Source organism: Pseudophryne corroboree, chromosome 10 (assembly GCF_028390025.1).
Source record: "Pseudophryne corroboree isolate aPseCor3 chromosome 10, aPseCor3.hap2, whole genome shotgun sequence".
Classification (NCBI taxonomy): Eukaryota; Metazoa; Chordata; class Amphibia; order Anura; family Myobatrachidae; genus Pseudophryne; species Pseudophryne corroboree.
This window is the reverse complement of record NC_086453.1, coordinates 10,198,925-10,218,800: the sequence shown is the minus strand read 5'-3', so window position 1 is coordinate 10,218,800 and position 19,876 is coordinate 10,198,925. Positions and strand designations below refer to the sequence as shown.

Here is a 19,876-nt window from a genome sequence, read left to right as displayed (position 1 = left end):
AAACAACTTACAGGATCCAAAACAGCATGGATTTACTGGTGGGAGATCATGCCAAACAAATCTTATTGACTTTTTTGACTCTGTGATGAGAATAATAGATCAAGGGGGAGCTGTAGATGTAGCATATATAGACTTTAGTAAGGCATTTGACAGTCCCACATTGCAGACTGCTAAATAAACTTAAAAGCATGGGGGTGTATTATAAACAGTTAAATGGATAAGAACCTGGTTGCAGGATAGGAAACAGACAGTTGTAGTAAATGGGGTGCAATCTATGGAGGAAAATGTTACCAGTGGAGTACTCCAGGGATCTGTACTTGGTCCAGTTCTCTTTAATATCTTTGTTGGTGACATTGCAAATAGTATTGAAGGGAAAGTTTGTCTTTTTGCAGATGATACAAAGATATGCAACAGGGTAGACACACCGGGAGGGGTAAAACAAATGATTGATGACCTAGGTAGGCTTGAGAAATGGTCAAGAACGTGGTAACTACAGTTTAATGCTAAAAAATGCAAAATCATGCACTTGGGTCCCAAAAACCCAAAGGCTAAATATAGTATCACGGGTACTATAATGGAAACTACTGAGGAGGAAAGGGATTTAGGAGTCATTGGGGCAGATGTATTAACCTGGAAAAGGCATAAGGAAGTGATACACCAGTGATATGTTCAAGGTGATAAAGGCACCAGTCAATCAGCTCCAATATGTAAATTAACAGTTAGGCTCTGATTGGCTGGTGCCTTTATCACCTTGAACATATCACTGGTGTATCACTTCCTTATGCCTCCTCCAGGTTAATACATCTGCCCCACTATTTCAAGTGACTTGAAGGCAAGAAAGCAATGAGAAAGGCAAGTCAGATGCTTGGTTGCATAGGGAGAGGAATCAGTAGCAGGAAAAGAGAAGTAATACTTCCACTGTATAGGTCATTGGTGCGGCCTCATCTGGAATACTGTGTCCAGTTCTGGAGACCATATCTTCAGAAGAATATAGCGCTGCATTTCCTAGACAAAGGCGGCTTCCCCCCTCGCTCCTTCCCTTTATGGTCCCACCAGCTGCCCAGCCCCCACTGCCCTTCAATGGCTGGCTGCTGGCCTGGGCGTGAAAGGGGGGATGGGTATACCTGCCCCCCCCCCCCCCTTCACCATGTTGCCGGGCTGCGGGCCACCTAGCGACCCTCCCCTCAAGCCGCTCCGGCGCCATCTTCTGCAGCACCTATGCTCTTCAAAGGGATGAAGTGGTAACCCTACGACCCATGTCAGCCCCTACGACCCATGTCAGCCCGGCAATATACCGGTTTATTTGTGCAGTGTGAAAGGGGTATTAATAAGTGGAAGATTTATACCGGGCCAAGGCGACTAGTGTATAATACATACAACAATATTAGATGGCACTACTGTCACAAAACGCTCCGCTCCTGGGGAAGACCGTCACCCTCCTGCAGCAAAGGGGCATGTTGGGGGAGGGGGGTAGCACGTGGTTATTGCCCACAGGATACAGAGCCAGCGTCTGCCCCATGCCGGGTGTGTGCACAGGGACAGGGTGACAGCAGCTCCAGGACTCAGGGTCACCACAGACACGGTGTCACTCAGCTGACTTACAGGCCGCCTGTCACCACGGCAACCTCAGCGCCGGCTACACAATACACCATCGAGTCCCGGGTGAAAGACAGAGCGGCTTCACGTCACCATAGAGCGCGGGGGAGAGACGAGAGGGACGCTCTAGCCACGGCGGCCGCTCTGACAGCTGACTCTATCTCTGTGGTGTAGAAGTCACGGCCGCGGTGCCTGCCGGGAGCTGGGAGTTATACAAGTGTCAGGGGGAAGATGGCGGCGGTCGTGGTCTCCTTGAGACGTAGCGGATCCTTGCTGAGGGCTGCGGGGGCGATACAGGTGAGATCTAGGGGGCCTGTCATACCGCCCTGTATCCCTGTGCTCTGCTGTCCCTATGTATACCCCGGGCTGTGTATACTCAGCACCGCTCTATGTATCACCCCCATGTCCCTCTCTGTTCCCCGGGCTGTGTATACTCAGCACCGCTCTATGTATCACCCCCATGTCCCTCTCTATACCCCAGGCTGTGTATACTCAGCACCGCTCTATGTGTCACCCCCATGTCCCTCTCTGTACCCCGCAGTGTATACTCAGCACCGCTCTATGTATCACCACCATGTCTCTCTCTGTACCCCGGGCTGTGTATACTCAGCACCGCTCTATGTATCACCCCCATGTCCCTCTCTGTACCCCGGGCTGTGTATACTCAGCATCGCTCTATGTATCACCCCCATGTACCTCTCTGTACCCCGGGCTGTGTATACTCAGCACCGCTCTATGTATCACCCCCATGTCCCTCTCTGTACCCCGCAGTGTATACTCAGCACCGCTCTATGTATCACCCCCATGTCCCCCTCTGTACCCCGGGCTGTGTATACTCAGCACCGCTCTATGTATCACCCCCATGTCCCTCTCTATACCCCAGGCTGTGTATACTCAGCACCGCTCTATGTGTCACCCCCATGTCCCTCTCTGTACCCCGCAGTGTATACTCAGCACCGCTCTATGTATCACCACCATGTCTCTCTCTGTACCCCGGGCTGTGTATACTCAGCACCGCTCTATGTATCACCCCCATGTCCCTCTCTGTACCCCGGGCTGTGTATACTCAGCATCGCTCTATGTATCACCCCCATGTACCTCTCTGTACCCCGGGCTGTGTATACTCAGCACCGCTCTATGTATCACCCCCATGTCCCTCTCTGTACCCCGCAGTGTATACTCAGCACCGCTCTATGTATCACCCCCATGTCCCCCTCTGTACCCCAGGCTGTGTATACTCAGCACCGCTCTATGTATCACCCCCATGTCCCTCTCTGTACCCCAGGCTGTGTATACTCAGCACCGCTCTATGTATCACCCCCATGTCCCCCTCTGTACCCCGGGCTGTGTATACTCAGCACCGCTCTATGTATCACCCCCATGTCCCTCTCTGTACCCCGGGCTGTGTATACTCAGCACCGCTCTATGTATCACCCCCATGTCCCTCTCTGTACCCCGGGCTGTGTATACTCAGCACCGCTCTATGTATCACCCCCATGTCCCCCTCTGTACCCCAGGCTGTGTATACTCAGCACCGCTCTATGTATCACCCCCATGTCCCTCTCTGTACCCCGGGCTGTGTATACTCAGCACCGCTCTATGTATCACCCCCATGTCCCTCTCTGTACCCCGCAGTGTATACTCAGCACCGCTCTATGTATCACCCCCATGTCCCCTCTGTACCCCGGGCTGTGTATACTCAGCACCGCTCTATGTATCACCCCCATGTCCCTCTCTGTACCCCGGGCTGTGTATACTCAGCACTGCTCTATGTATCACCCCCATGTCCCTCTCTGTACCCCGGGCTGTGTATACTCAGCACCGCTCTATGTATCACCCCCATGTCCCTCTCTGTACCCCAGGCTGTGTATACTCAGCACCGCTCTATGTATCACCCCCATGTCCCTCTCTGTACCCCGGGCTGTGTATACTCAGCACCGCTCTATGTATCACCCCCATGTCCCTCTCTGTACCCTGGGCTGTGTATACTCAGCACCGCTCTATGTATCACCTCCATGTCCCTCTCTGTACCCCGGGCTGTGTATACTCAGCACCGCTCTATGTATCACCCCCATGTCCCTCTCTGTACCCCGGGCTGTGTATACTCAGCACCACTCTATGTATCACCCCCATGTCCCTCTCTGTACCCCACAGTGTATACTCCGCACCGCTCTGTGTGTCACCCCCATGTCCCTCTCTGTACCCCGCAGTGTATACTCGGCACCGCTCTATGTATCACCCCCATGTCCCTCTCTGTACCCCGGGCTGTGTATACTCAGCACCGCTCTATGTATCACCCCCATGTCCCCCTCTGTACCCCGGGCTGTGTATACTCAGCACCGCTCTATGTGTCACCCCCATGTCCCTCTCTGTACCCCGGGCTGTGTATACTCAGCACCGCTCTATGTATCACCTCCATGTCCCTCTCTGTACCCCGGGCTGTGTATACTCAGCACCGCTCTATGTATCACCCCCATGTCCCTCTCTGTACCCCGGGCTGTGTATGCTCAGCACCGCTCTATGTATCACCCCCATGTCCCTCTCTGTACCCCGGGCTGTGTATACTCAGCACCGCTCTATGTATCACCCCCATGTCCCCCTCTGTGCCCCAGGCTGTGTATACTCAGCACCGCTCTATGTGTCACCCCCATGTCCCTCTCTATACCCCGGGCTGTGTATACTCAGCACCGCTCTATGTATCACCCCCATGTCCCCTCTGTACCCCGGGCTGTGTATACTCAGCACCGCTCTATGTGTCACCCCTATGTCCCCCTCTGTACCCCGGGCTGTGTATACTCAGCACCGCTCTATGTATCACCCCCTTGTCCCTCTCTGTATCCCGGGCTGTGTATACTCAGCACCGCTCTATGTATCACCCCCATGTCCCTCTCTGTACCCCGGGCTGTGTATACTCAGCACCGCTCTATGTATCACCTCCATGTTCCTCTCTGTACCCCGGGCTGTGTATACTCAGCACCGCTCTATGTATCACCCCCGTGTCCCTCTCTGTATCCCGGGCTGTGTATACTCAGCACCGCTCTATGTATCACCCCCGTGTCCCTCTCTGTACCCTGGGCTGTGTATACTCAGCACCGCTCTATGTATCACCCCCTTGTCCCTCTCTGTACCCCGGGCTGTGTATACTCAGCACCGCTCTATGTATCACCCCCATGTCCTCCTCTGTACCCCGGGCTGTGTATACTCAGCACCGCTCTATGTATCACCCCCTTGTCCCTCTCTGTACCCCGGGCTGTGTATACTCAGCACTGCTCTATGTATCACCCCCATGTCCCTCTCTGTACCCCGGGCTGTGTATACTCAGCACCGCTCTATGTATCACCCCCATGTCCCTCTCTGTACCCCAGGCTGTGTATGCTCAGCACCGCTCTATGTATCACCCCCATGTCCCTCTCTGTACCCCGGGCTGTGTATACTCAGCACCGCTCTATGTATCACCCCCATGTCCCTCTCTGTACCCCAGGCTGTGTATGCTCAGCACCGCTCTATGTATCACCCCCATGTCCCTCTCTGTACCCCGGGCTGTGTATACTCAGCACCGCTCTATGTATCACCCCCATGTCCCCCTCTGTGCCCCAGGCTGTGTATACTCAGCACCGCTCTATGTATCACCCCCATGTCCCTCTCTGTACCCCGGGCTGTGTATACTCAGCACCGCTCTATGTATCACCCCCATGTCCCCCTCTGTGCCCCAGGCTGTGTATACTCAGCACCGCTCTATGTGTCACCCCCATGTCCCTCTCTATACCCCGGGCTGTGTATACTCAGCACCGCTCTATGTATCACCCCCATGTCCCCTCTGTACCCCGGGCTGTGTATACTCAGCACCGCTCTATGTGTCACCCCTATGTCCCCCTCTGTACCCCGGGCTGTGTATACTCAGCACCGCTCTATGTATCACCCCCTTGTCCCTCTCTGTATCCCGGGCTGTGTATACTCAGCACCGCTCTATGTATCACCCCCATGTCCCTCTCTGTACCCCGGGCTGTGTATACTCAGCACCGCTCTATGTATCACCTCCATGTTCCTCTCTGTACCCCGGGCTGTGTATACTCAGCACCGCTCTATGTATCACCCCCGTGTCCCTCTCTGTATCCCGGGCTGTGTATACTCAGCACCGCTCTATGTATCACCCCCATGTCCCTCTCTGTACCCTGGGCTGTGTATACTCAGCACCGCTCTATGTATCACCCCCATGTCCCTCTCTGTACCCCAGGCTGTGTATACTCAGCACCGCTCTATGTATCACCCCCATGTCCTCCTCTGTACCCCGGGCTGTGTATACTCAGCACCGCTCTATGTATCACCCCCTTGTCCCTCTCTGTACCCCGGGCTGTGTATACTCAGCACTGCTCTATGTATCACCCCCATGTCCCTCTCTGTACCCCGGGCTGTGTATACTCAGCACCGCTCTATGTATCACCCCCATGTCCCTCTCTGTACCCCAGGCTGTGTATACTCAGCACCGCTCTATGTGTCACCCCCATGTCCCCCTCTGTACCCCAGGCTGTGTATACTCAGCACCGCTCTATGTATCTCCCCCATGTCCCTCTCTGTACCCCGGGCTGTGTATACTCAGCACCGCTCTATGTATCACCCCCATGTCCCTCTCTGTACCCCAGGCTGTGTATACTCAGCACCGCTCTATGTATCACCCCCATGTCCCTCTCTGTACCCCGGGCTGTGTATACTCAGCACCGCTCTATGTATCACCCCCATGTCCTCCTCTGTACCCCGGGCTGTGTATACTCAGCACCGCTCTATGTATCACCCCCATGTCCCTCTCTGTACCCCGGGCTGTGTATACTCAGCACCGCTCTATGTATCACCCCCATGTCCCTCTCTATACCCCAGGCTGTGTATACTCAGCACCGCTCTATGTATCACCCCCATGTCCCTCTCTGTACCCCGGGCTGTGTATACTCAGCACCGCTCTATGTATCACCCCCATGTCCCTCTCTATACCCCGGGCTGTGTATACTCAGCACCGCTCTATGTATCACCCCTATGTCCCTCTCTGTACCCCGGGCTGTGTATACTCAGCACCGCTCTATGTATCACCCCTATGTCCCTCTCTGTACCCCGGGCTGTGTATACTCAGCACCGCTCTATGTATCACCCCTATGTCCCTCTCTGTACCCCGGGCTGTGTATACTCAGCACCGCTCTATGTATCACCCCCATGTCCCTCTCTGTACCCCGGGCTGTGTATACTCAGCACCGCTCTATGTATCACCCCCATGTCCCTCTCTGTACCCCGGGCAGTGTATACTCAGCACCGCTCTATGTATCACCCCCATGTCCCTCTCTGTACCCCGGGCTGTGTATACTCAGCACCGCTCTATGTATCACCCCCATGTCCCTCTCTGTACCCCGGGCAGTGTATACTCAGCACCGCTCTATGTATCACCCCCATGTCCCTCTCTATACCCCGGGGTGTGTATACTCGGCACCGCTCTATGTATCACCCCCATGTCCCTCTCTGTACCCCGGGCTGTGTATACTCAGCACCGCTCTATGAATCACCCCCATGTCCCTCTCTGTGCCCCGGGCTGTGTATACTCAGCACCGCTCTATGTATCACCCCCATGTCCCTCTCTGTACCCCAGGCTGTGTATACTCAGCACCGCTCTGTGTCACCCCCATGTCCCTCTCTGTACCCCAGGCTGTGTATACTCGGCACCGCTCTATGTATCACCCCCATGTCCCTCTCTGTACCCCGGCCTGTGTATACTCAGCACCGCTCTATGTATCACCCCCATGTCCCTCTCTGTACCCCGGGCTGTGTATACTCAGCACTGCTCTATGTATCACCCCCATGTCCCTCTCTGTACCCCGGGCTGTGTATACTCAGCACCGCTCTATGTATCACCCCCATGTCCCTCTCTGTACCCCAGGCTGTGTATACTCAGCACCGCTCTATGTATCACCTCCATGTCCCCCTCTGTACCCCGGGCTGTGTATACTCAGCACCGCTCTATGTATCACCCCCATGTCCCTCTCTGTACCCCGGGCTGTGTATACTCAGCACCGCTCTATGTATCACCCCCATGTCCCTCTCTGTACCCCGGGCTGTGTATACTCAGCACCGCTCTATGTATCACCCCCATGTCCCTCTCTGTACCCCGGGCTGTGTATACTCAGCACCGCTCTGTGTCACCCCCATGTCCCTCTCTGTACCCCGGGCTGTGTATACTCTGCACCGCTTTATGTATCACCCCCATGTCCCCCTCTAGGTCGACCACTATTGGTCGACAGTAACTAGGTCGACATGTTCTAGGTCAAAAGGTCAACATGAGTTTTTCACGATTTTTCTCTTACGTCCTAGAGGATGCTGGGGACTCCGTAAGGACCATGGGGTATAGACGGGCTCCGCAGCAGACATGGGCACTATAAAGAACTTTAGATGGGTGTGCACTGGCTCCTCCCTCTATGCCCCTCCTCCAGACCTCAGTTAGATCCTGTGCCCAGTGGAGACTGGGTGCATTACAGGGAGCTCTCTTGAGTTTCTCTGAAAAAGACTTTTGTTATGTTTTTTTATTTTCAGGGAGCTCTGCTGGCAACAGGCTCGTGGGACTGAGGGGAGAGAAGCAGACCTACTTAAATGACAGCCTCTGCTTCTTAGGCTACTGGACACCATTAGCTCCAGAGGGTCGGAACGCAGGTCTCACCCTCGCCGTTCGTCCCGGAGCCGCGCCACCGTCCTACTCACAGAGCGGGAAGATAGAAGCCGGGTGAGTATAAGAAGAAAGAAGACTTCAAAGGCGGCAGAAGACTTCAGATCTTCTCTGAGGTAACGTGCAGCGGTAACGCTGCGCGCCATTGCTCCCACACACAACACACACAGCGGGCACTGAAGGGCGCAGGGGGGGCGCCCTGGGCAGCAATAATAAACCTCTGGGGACTGGCTAACATATATATATATGCTGCGGAGGCAGTATATTAAATAATCCCCCGCCAGTATTGGAAATTTGAGCGGGACCGAAGCCTGCCGCTGAGGGGGCGGAGCTTGATACTCCAGCACTAACCAGCGCCATTTTCTCCACAGCACACTGCAGAGAAGCTGGCTCCCCGGACTCTCCCCTGCTGAGATACCGACACGGATTCTGACTCCAGTGTCGACTACGATGATGCGAGGTTACACCCAAGGGTGGCCAAAAGTATTCATTATATGATTATTGCAATAAAGGATGTTTTATATATCACAGATGACCCCTCTGTCCCTGACAAGTGGGCACACATGTTTAAGGAAAAGAAACCTGAGGTAACCTTTCCCCCATCTCATGAGCTGAACGCGTTATTTGAAAAGTCTTGGGAAACTCCAGACAAGAAACTGCAGATTCCCAAGAGAATTATTATGGCGTATCCTTTCCCTGCACAGGACAGGATACGGTGGGAATCCTCGCCCAGGGTGGACAAAGCATTAACGCGCTTGTCCAAAAAGGTGGCACTACCGTCTCCAGACACGGCAGCCCTCAAGGATCCTGCTGATCGCAGACCGGAAACTACCTTAAAATCAATTTATACACAAATACGGGTGCCTTGCTCAGACCGGCAATAGTGTCGGCTTGGGTTTGTAGCGCTGTTGCGGCTTGGACGGATAATTTGTCAGCTGACATTGATACCCTGGATAGGGATACCATTTTATTGACCTTAGGTCACATTAAAGACGCAGTCTTATATATGAGAGACGCTCAGAGAGACGTTGGTCTGCTAGGTTCGAGAGCCAATGCCATGGCGATTTCTGCTAGGCGAGCCCTGTGGACCCGTCAATGGACGGGTGATGCCGACTCAAAAAGGCATATGGAAGTTTTGCCTTACAAAGGTGAGGATTTATATTGGGAAGGTCTCGCAGACCTGGTTTCCACAGCTACCGTGGGTAAATCTACTTTTTTACCTTATGTTTCCCCACAGCAAAAGAAAACGCCGCAATATCAGATGCAGTCCTTTCGGTCGCATAAGTCCAGAAGAGGTCGGGGCTCTTCCTTCCTCGCCAGAGGTAAGGGTAGAGGGAAAAGACTGCCTGTTCCGGCTAGTTCCCAGGAGCAGAAGTCCTCCCCGGCTTTTACTAAATCCACCGCATGACGCTGGGGCTCCACTGAGGGAGTCCGCGCCGGTGGGGGCACGTCTTCGACTCTTCAGCCAGGTCTGGGTTCAGTCAGATGTGGATCCTTGGGCAATGGAAATTGTATCCCAAGGTTACAAGCTGGAATTCGAAGACGTGCCTCCTCGCCGGTTTTTCAAATCGGCTTTACCGGCTTCTTCCCCAGAAAGGGAGATAGTTTTAGCTGCAATTCAAAAACTGTGTCAACAACAAGTGGTTGTCGAGGTTCCCCTGGTTCAACAGGGGAAAGGGTACTACTCAACCCTATTTGTGGTCCCGAAACCGGATGGCTCGGTCAGACCCATTCTAAATTTAAAATCCCTAAACCTGTACTTGAAAAAGTTCAAGTTCAAGATGGAATCGCTCCGGGCAGTTATCTCCAGCCTGGAGGGGGGGATTTTATGGTGTCATTGGACATAAAGGACGCATACCTTCATGTCCCCATATATCCCCCCTCATCGGGCGTACCTGAGATTCGCTCTACAGGACTGTCCTTACCAGTTTGATGTTGCCGTTTGAGCTTTCCACGGCCCCGAGGATTTTCACCAAGGTAATGGCGGAAATGATGGTGCTCCTGCGCCGGCTGGGAGTCACAATCATCCCGTACTTGGACGATCTCCTGATAAAAGCGAGATCGAGAGATCAGATGCTGGAAAGCGTGGCGCTCTACCTGAGAGTGCTGCAGCAACATGGCTGGATTCTGAATCTACCAAAGTCACAGTTGGTTCCAACAACTCGGCTATCTTTCTTAAGGTGGATACACACTAATAGATATATCTGCAGATCAATTGATCTGCAGATATATCTATGGACGGATCGGGCAGTGTGTTGAGCATACACACTGCCCGATCCGTCGGGGACTGACGTCATGAACTGGGCGGGCGTGTACACATGCCCGCCCAGTTCAGCTGTCAATCACCGCCGGCCGCCGCAGCATGTGTACGGGCGGTCGGCTGACCGCCCCGTACACACACACACAGCGACGCGCCAGTATATCGGTAGATATATTGGCTGTCGGCTGTGCTGCGCGGCCGACGCGATACGTCTGTGAACGATGGAGTTCACAGACGTATCGGCCGTACACACTGACCGACGGTCCCGCGATATATCGGCCGTTCAAGAGAACGGTCGATATATCGACCAGTGTGTACGGGCCTTTAGGCATGATTCTGGACACGGAACAAAAGAGGGTTTTTCTCCCAATGGAAAAAGCCCAGGAACTCCAGAACATGGTCAGAGACCTGTTAAAACCGAAAAGAGTGTCAGTCCATCAATGCACTCGAGTACTGGGGAAAATGGTGGCGACCTACGAGGCCATCCCCTTCGGCAGGTTTCATGCGAGGACGTTTCAGTGGGACCATCTGGACAAGTGGTCGGGATCCCATCTTCAAATTCATCAGAAAATAAGCCTGTCCCCCAGGGCCAGGGTGTCTCTCCTATGGTGGCTACGGAGTGCTCACCTTCTAGAGGGTCGCAGGTTCGGCATTCAGGACTGGGTTCTGGTGACCACGGACGCGAGCCTCCGAGGATGGGGAGCAGTCGCGCAAGGAAAACATTTTCAGGGAATATGGTCAAGCCAGGAGGCTTGTCTACACATCAACGTACTGGAATTGAGGGCCATATACAACGGCCTACGTCAAGCGGAGAATCTTCTTCGCGACCTACCGGTTCTGATTCAATCAGACAACGTCACAGCCGTGGCTCATGTAAACCGACAAGGCGGGACAAGGAGAAGAGTGGCAATGGCGGAAGCCACCAGGATTCTTCGCTGGGCGGAAAATCACGTAAGCGCTCTGTCAACGGTCTTCATTCCGGGAGTGGACAACTGGGAAGCAGACTTCCTCAGCAGACACGATCTCCATCCAGGAGAGTGGGGACTTCATCAAGAAGTTTTTGCAGAGATAACAAGTCATTGGGGACTTCCTCAAATAGACATGATGGCGTCACGCCTCAACAAGAAGCTTCGGAGGTATTGTGCCAGGTCAAGGGACCCTCAGGCAGTAGCAGTAGATGCCCTGGTGACACCGTGGGTGTTTCAGTCGGTCTATGTGTTCCCTCCTCTTCCACTCATCTCAAAGATATTGAGAATCATAAGACGAACAAGCGTGCGGACAATACTCATTGTTCCAGATTGGCCTCGAAGGGCCTGGTATTCAGATCTTCAGGAAATGCTCACAGAAGATCCGTGGCCTCTTCCTCTCAGAGAGGACCTGTTGCAACAGGGGCCCTGCGTGTTCCAGGACTTACCGCGGTTACGCTTGACGGCATGGCGGTTGAACACCGAATCCTAGCTGGGAAAGGCATTCCGGAAGAAGTCATCCCTACTCTGATAAAGGCTAGGAAGGAGGTGACGGCGAAACATTATCACCGTATCTGGAGAAAGTATGTATCTTGGTGTGAAGCCAAAAATGCTCCTACTGAGGAATTCCATCTGGGCCGTTTTCTTCACTTTCTACAGACAGGAGTGGATATGGGCCTAAAATTAGGCTCCATTAAGGTACAGATTTCGGCCCTATCTATATTCTTTCAGAAGGAATTGGCTTCTCTCCCAGAAGTCCAGACTTTTGTAAAGGGAGTGCTGCACATACAGCCTCCTTTTGTGCCTCCAGTGGCACCTTGGGACCTTAACGTGGTGTTACAGTTCCTAAAATCTCACTGGTTTGAACCTCTTCAAACGGTTGAATTAAAATTTCTCACTTGGAAAGTGGTCATGTTGTTGGCCTTGGCATCTGCAAGGCGGGTGTTTGAATTGGCGGCTTTGTCTCACAAAAGCCCCTATCTGATTTTCCGTGTGGATAGAGCGAAATTAAGGACTCGTCCTCAATTTTTGCCTAAAGTGGTTTCATCGTTTCATATGAACCAACCTATTGTGGTGCCTGTGGCTACGAATGACTTGGAGGATTCCAAGTCCCTTGATGTAGTCAGGGCCCTAAAAATGTCTGTAGCCAGGACGGCTCGGGTTGGGAAAACAGAGGCACTGTTTATCCTGTATGCAGCCAACAAGGTTGGCGCTCCTGCTTCTAAGCAGACTATTGCTCGCTGGATCTGTAACACGATTCAGCAGGCTCATTCTACGGCTGGATTGCCGTTTCCAAATTCGGTAAAGGCCCATTCCACTAGGAAGGTGGGCTCTTCTTGGGCAGCTGCCCGAGGCGTCTCGGCATTACAGCTTTGCCGAGCAGCTACTTGGTCGGGTTCAAACACTTTTGCAAAATTCTACAAGTTTGATACCCTGGCTGAGGAGGACCTCATGTTTGCTCAATCGGTGCTGCAGAGTCATCCGCACTCTCCCGCCCGGTCTGGAGCTTTGGTATAATCCCCATGGTCCTTACGGAGTACCCAGCATCCTCTAGGACGTAAGAGAAAATAAGATTTTAAACCTACCGGTAAATCTTTTTGTCCTAGTCCATAGAGGATGCTGGGCGCCCGTCCCAGTGCGGGCGTATTTCTGCAAGGCTTGTATATAGTTATTGCTTACGTAAGGGTTATGTTACAGTTGAGATCAGTCTTTGGCTGATGCTGTTTTTGTTCATACTGTTGACTGGTTGCGTATATTCCAGGTTATACGGTGTGGATGGTGTGGGCTGGTTTGTATCTTGCCCTTGGATTAACAGAAATCCTTTCCTCGTACTGTCCGTCTCCTCTGGGCACAGTTCTCTAACTGAGGTCTGGAGGAGGGGCATAGAGGGAGGAGCCAGTGCACACCCATCTAAAGTTCTTTATAGTGCCCATGTCTCCTGTGGAGCCAGTCTATACCCCATGGTCCTTACAGAGTCCCCAGCATCCTCTACAGACTAGGAGAAAAAGATTTACCGGTAGGTTTAAAATCTTATTTTTTCTTTTTTTGAACCTTTTCATACTTAATGGACCACGTGTACTACGATTGGAACGGTAACCTTGCCTGAAGCTTGCTTGCCATGCGAGGGGACACGGTGCACTAATTGAGGTTCCCAGTCACTGTATGAAGAAAACGACGCCAAAAAAACATAAAAAACTCATGTTGACCTGGAGACCTGCCGACCTAGTTACTGTTGACCAATAGTGGTCGACCTAGTTACTATCTACCTTTTTATACCACACCCACAGACACAATTAGTGTAGGAACCTGCCTGTGAGGTAAGAGACCTCAGGGGATGCAGGACAGTCGGCCCAAGAGTCTATTTGGTAAACTAAAGCGGAGGACTGGTTCATGTAAGAGCCCAGGATGGTGCAGAGTCCTATAAATTGTCAGGGCCAAGGTGGTCATTCCGAGTTGATCGCTCGCTAGCTGTTTTTAGCAGCTGTGCAAACGCTATGCCGCCTCCCACTGGGAGTGTATTTTAGCTTAGCAGAAGTGCGAACGAAAGGATCGCAGAGCGGCTACAAAGTTTTTGTTTTTTTGTTTTTTTTGTGCAGTTTCAGAATAGCTCAAAACCTACTCAGCGCTTGCGATCACTTCAGACTGTTCAGTTCCTGTTTTGACGTCACAAACACGCCCTGCGTTCGCCCAGCCATGCCTGCGTTTTTCCTGGCACGCCTGCGTTTTTCCGATCACTCCCTAAAAACGGTCAGTTGACACCCAGAAACGCCCACTTCATGTCAATCACTCTGCGGTCTGCAGTGCGACTGAAAAGCTTCGCTAGACCCTGTGTGAAACTACATCGTTCGTTGTAATAGTAGAATGCGCGTGCGCATTGCGCCGCATGTGCAGAAGTGCCCTTTTTTTTTTGCCTCATCGCTGCACAGCGAACGAATGCAGCTAGCGAACAACTCGAAAAGACCACCCAAGTCACTATGTCTGCAGCCCTGAACGGAGTAGGGGTACAGCAGAGACATAATCTCAGTGTAGGGGTCATAGATGATGAAAAGGTTCAGTAAGGGTGAAAGCGGTGTCGGAGCAGGAGCTGGATCACAGGTGGTGGCAGGAGATCCAGTAGTCTAGTAGGGCTTATGTAGGTGAGGGTCTTATGTAGGTGATGGTTGGATGGAGCTCTGAGAGACCAATAACCAATCCCAGTCAGCAGGCCACAGGCAAGGCTGGAATACTGTTGCCCTCCCTGAGATCCCAGAAGGTGGGAGAATTAGGCTTTGGGATTACAGCATCACCAGCAGATGGCAGGCATTAGGGTTACCTGGATAGTGGGTGGCAACCTGCTGAGGGAGTTGGTGTAGAAATTGCAGGCCAGTTGGGAAAGAGGGCGGCCACTGTAGGGCTATGTGAGTTCTTAGTGGTCACATGCAAACCATTCCTGATTGATGTTCTTCTCGGCAGGGTGGGTGGGTTGTTCCTCCCCAGCCAGAGATCCACACGCATGGGACCAGATCCATAGTAGAGGGCCCCACTATTATGCAAGCTGGGCGGCTGCAGGGGCATGAAGACAGGGTGAGTTAGGCAGCAGGGCAGAGGGGGGCTGAGATTAGGATGGATTTAAGATCTGTGGCTCTTATGCTCCTTCAGACACGTGTGGCTCGTCACCATCTTTACATACAAATGGATACATGGTGGCGTCTTTTATGTAAGACCTATACCTATCAGTGATGTCTGTGCCCCTCTGTAGAGGTATCGGGTTTATATACAGTATCTGCAGCAGCTCTCCGTTCTGATGATGCAGCCTTCGCATTCTCATGGCGCAATTATAATGTATGTATAGAGCGGGATGGCGGCGCTCGGCTCACACAAACGCACAATGTGTGAGATCTCGCTACAGTATACAGCATGCAAATAGTAAATAGACCCCATAGTAACGTAGTTTCCGAGGTAGAAAAAAGACAGTTTGTTCATTGAGTTCACCCTATTAGCGGTCTCCTACACTGTATAATTTTTAGGACTAATATCTGTTGTGAATGTCGGCCGTTGTATTTATTCCTCCTTCTCTTTTTTTAACTATAGTGCGTGATCTACCCCCCATAACCCTGTATATCCTTATACATTAGGAATTTATCTAGCCCATTCTTAAAAGTAATGACGAGTCCGCCATTACTACACTGTCAGGAAGGGAATTCCAAACACGTATTGTCCTTACTGTGAAGAAACCTTTTCGCCTCTGTGTGCGAAATCTCATCTCCAACCTGAGCGGATGTCCACGTGTCCTCTGTGTCGATCTTAACAAAAACAGAGACTCCGCAAGCTTTGTGTATTGTCCCCTTATATATTTGTAAATGTTAATCATGTCCCCTTGTAATCTCCTCTTTTCCAGTGTAAACATGCCTAGCCTAGCTAGCCTTTCCTCATATTCCAGCGTCTTCATCCCCTTAATCAGTTTGGTCGCTCGCCTCTGAACCTTTTCTGGTTCCAGGATATTCTTTTTGTAATATGGTGTATATCTGTAGTTCTGCACGTGGTTACATTATTATCAGACCCTGCTTTTTACTTCCTGATTGACTAGTAAAAGATCGGATTGATGTTTCAGGCTTATCAGTAATTTATAGCGGTGTGTGTCTGGGAGCGTCACCATTGCACGTCTGCTGCAAGGCTTGGGTATTATAAACCAGGCCACGTTGCCCGGGTTGTGGTACCGACCTGGCAGAAGTATATGCTGCGGAATCAGGCATAAGAGTGATACATTTATTGGGTATATGTAACAGCAATACTCTATAGTACTGCGCTGTTATGGTTGTTTTGTAATTTGTATTTTTGCATCTTTTTGGGACCATTGTTAATTCTCGGTAACGGTTGCCTACACCTGTTTGGTCTCATCTGGCTTATTACAGTGTCTGATATCCCAACCCTCAGAACATGACCCCACCACTGCTATGCGATCCATGCTACCGATAACATATACTGCATAGCCATAGCGATACACTCTGATAAACCCAGAGCGTACGTAGCCTTAATTCCAGCTGTACAGCCTGAGACCCTAGAGCTCTATCCCAGCAGCTCCGAACCACAAGCCTGCATCTAGCCCAAGTGCAGAGTACACACCTTTATATTTATGAACATTTATTGGCCAGCGTTTCCCCCAGTGCGCCCCTATAGTGTCCACAGATCCCTGTTACTCTGCAGCCAACGTCCATCCAGGTTAAGGGTGATAGGTTTCCGGTGTACAACTGCGGTTTGGAGCAGTGATCGGTAAACGGTGCTCTGAAATGTGGCAAATTCACCCGCAGGACATAATGGTTTGCGAACAACTGAATAACCCCCACTGAACGGTAATTGTGGGGGAATGTTTGCACTCTGTAGTATTCACTATCACATATATTCATTCACTTTGTGAGATAATGATTATATCCAGGCGCAGCCGGTGATCTTTTCTCTCTTTATTCAGGCCTGTCGTGGCGCTCAGACAGCCGCAGCGCCAGCCTCCCAGGCCGCAGCCCGCGTGAAGAAGTTTGCCGTCTACAGATGGGACCCAGACAAGCCCGGAGACAAGCCGCACATGCAGACCTATGATATCGACCTGAACATGTGAGTGGAGTGAGATGCCCGGTGGGTGCTGGAGTAACCTCTGCTGCTGTTACACTTACCGGGGTATAGACTGTAAGCTGCTGTGAGCGGCACTGCCAGGTGTGCCCGGGACATGCACTATATAACTAGTACCCCATTCTCCCCTTTACCCACAGGTGTGGCACCATGGTCTTGGATGCTCTTATTAAGATTAAGAATGAGATGGACCCTACGCTAACCTTCCGCAGGTCATGTCGAGAGGGTGAGTGTCTCCCGGGTGGGGCTGCTGGGGACTCCTGCTATCTGGGCACTGACACCTTCCCCCTTGTTACCTGCACCCAGGTATCTGTGGCTCCTGTGCCATGAATATCAACGGGGGGAACACTCTGGCCTGCACCACGAAGATCGATGAAAACCTGAGCAAAGTTTCCAAAATCTACCCCCTGCCTCACATGTATGTGGTGAAGGACCTTGTTCCTGTAAGTGCTGGAACCTCACGAAGTGTCTGTTTTATTTACCGGGGGTGAGGGGGGGTGGGGACAGGAGGGAAGGGGGGAAGGGTGATGGCAAGGACCACAACATTGGGAATATTTGCAGAATTAAGTGGTGATGGTGTCTGGTTAGTTGGTGGCCATTCTATAACGCTCTCCTCCCTTGAGGTCAGTACGTTGAGAATTCAGGTGCAGTACATGCAGTGCTCTGATAGAGGGCGCTCTCTCCCTCTGAAGCTGTTTCAGTGTGTCCTTTTTCTTCCCCCAAGGATTTAAGTAACTTCTACGCCCAGTATAAATCCATTGAGCCCTATCTGAAGAAGAAGGATGAGACCAACGAGGGGAAGGAGCAATACTACCAATCCATCGAGGACCGTGACAAGCTGGTGAGTGAGAAGACTTATGTACACTACAATGCCAGCAGCACCCCTCTCTGGGCACTAGGTGGCATGTAAGGGTCATACACTGTACTCCCAGCTACCTGTTATATCCGCTGCCTATTGAGTGATCATTCCTAAGTGACGCAGCAACCTGGCTCCTGTCTCATGAGTGAAAGTAATTATCTATATTGTCCTGTAGCGTGAGGCTGCTGTGAAACAGCCGCTGCTCCCAGTGTCCCTCTACTTTCTTTTTCATCCACTAGGGGTCACTGGAGTACTCTTGGGATATGGACGGCTTAGCAGAAACAAAGGCACTGAATATTTAAATTTAGAACTCTCCACCCCTCCATATCGCCGAGTACCTCAGTGTTTTTTCTGTGCTCACAGCACTAACAAGGCTTGTGTGGAGTTCCCACACTTTGTTGAAGATTTTATTAATTTTTCATTTTTACTTTTACATTTTTACTTTTTCACTTAGCACATCCCTTCCCAGTTTCTGTAAAAACATGGGTCCGGGATAGTGCCGCTGCACGGACAGCGCATGGCGTGTCGGTCCTCACAAAGAGCACCCTCACAGCCACACGCAGCTCACTGCCTCCTGCAACAGCTGGACGGAGCTTACAGATAGAAGCCCCGTTGCAGCCATAAACTGAAGAGCTCGGAGCTTACAGATAGAAGCCCGTCGCTGGCCTCCCTGCAACAAGGTATGCTGGGGAAACGGGGCGGTCAGCGCAGGCTGCCGCCCCGCTGTGTGGGGTCAGTGTTTGTAATGCCGCCCGCTCATACAGCCGGCCGCCCCAGCCGCTCCGTCCGGCCGCCCCAGACGCTCCGTCAGCGCTGTATTGCATGCCAGCGCTGAGAGGGGGAGAACCGCCGCAGCTCGGCTAGCGACGCCGGAAGCCGCTACGCGCCGCTCCGGCCAGCCAACCTCCGCTGCTCTGCAAGACATGTCTCTCGCCTCCCTGCAATGAGCTTCCCGGCGCTCCCCGCTGAGACACAGCGCTACAGGGAGTACAGGGGGAAGGGGGGGGGGGGGGGACCTGGCTGATTACAGCGCGGCTGCAAGGGAATGTAAAGGGAACTACCATATCTATATTAATAGAGAGATCCCTATATTAAACTGCAGTCAGCAGGTAGAGCCTATATGCCTGTGATTATCACTGTATAATAGGCTATTGAGGAGCCTATATTAACACTGGAGGCATGTATTGATTATCACTGTATAATAGGCTATTGAGCCTATATTCACACTGGAGGCATGTATTGATTATCACTGTATAATAGGCTATTGAGCCTATATTAACACTGGAGGCATGTATTGATTATCACTGTATAATAGGCTATTGAGGAGCCTATATTAACACTGGAGGCATGTATTGATTATCACTGTATAATAGGCTATTGAGCCTATATTAACACTGGAGGCATGTATTGATTATCACTGTATAATAGGCTATTGAGGAGCCTATATTAACACTGGAGGCATGTATTGATTATCACTGTATAATAGGCTATTGAGCCTATATTCACACTGCAGCAGGTATTGTAACCTGTCCTGTGATTATCAGTGTCAGCATGGCATGGGGGCCATTTTAACCATGCTTCCTGTTTCTTCCAGTTTGTAATTCCAGAACGTTCCTGCCCTACATCTCTACTCCACAGGAGGCGCAGGGGTGTTAGTGGGAATTTTGGTTCAGGTTTCACATAGGCTGGCCATGTGAACTGCATTTCGGCCATAAATATATATATTACACACCTTAAGTAATAATTTTACTGAGTCGTGCAAGTGTCGGTCCTTTGGCTATTGGGTTGTCTGTCTGTATAAGGAGTAAGGCTCCAGCACAGACTAAAAATAAGTTTTACTACAATGTCTGTACATAAATCTACCACATGTTCAGTATGTTTTGTAGGTTTCCACTCCGGAA

General features: G+C 51.6%; 1 protein-coding gene across 1 annotated transcript in view; it reads left to right on the top strand.

The window, feature by feature from the left end:
• The first annotated feature begins 1,725 nt into the window (after positions 1-1,725).
• The window catches only part of SDHB (succinate dehydrogenase complex iron sulfur subunit B), a 33,395-nt gene continuing 15,244 nt past the window's right edge, over positions 1,726-19,876 (top strand). The window contains exons 1-5 of the mRNA XM_063942102.1: positions 1,726-1,893; positions 16,962-17,101; positions 17,257-17,342; positions 17,423-17,559; positions 17,841-17,957. Coding sequence (XP_063798172.1) covers positions 1,828-1,893; positions 16,962-17,101; positions 17,257-17,342; positions 17,423-17,559; positions 17,841-17,957 — 546 coding nt within the window. The 5' untranslated portion in view covers positions 1,726-1,827. The remainder of the gene's footprint in view (positions 1,894-16,961; positions 17,102-17,256; positions 17,343-17,422; positions 17,560-17,840; positions 17,958-19,876) is intronic.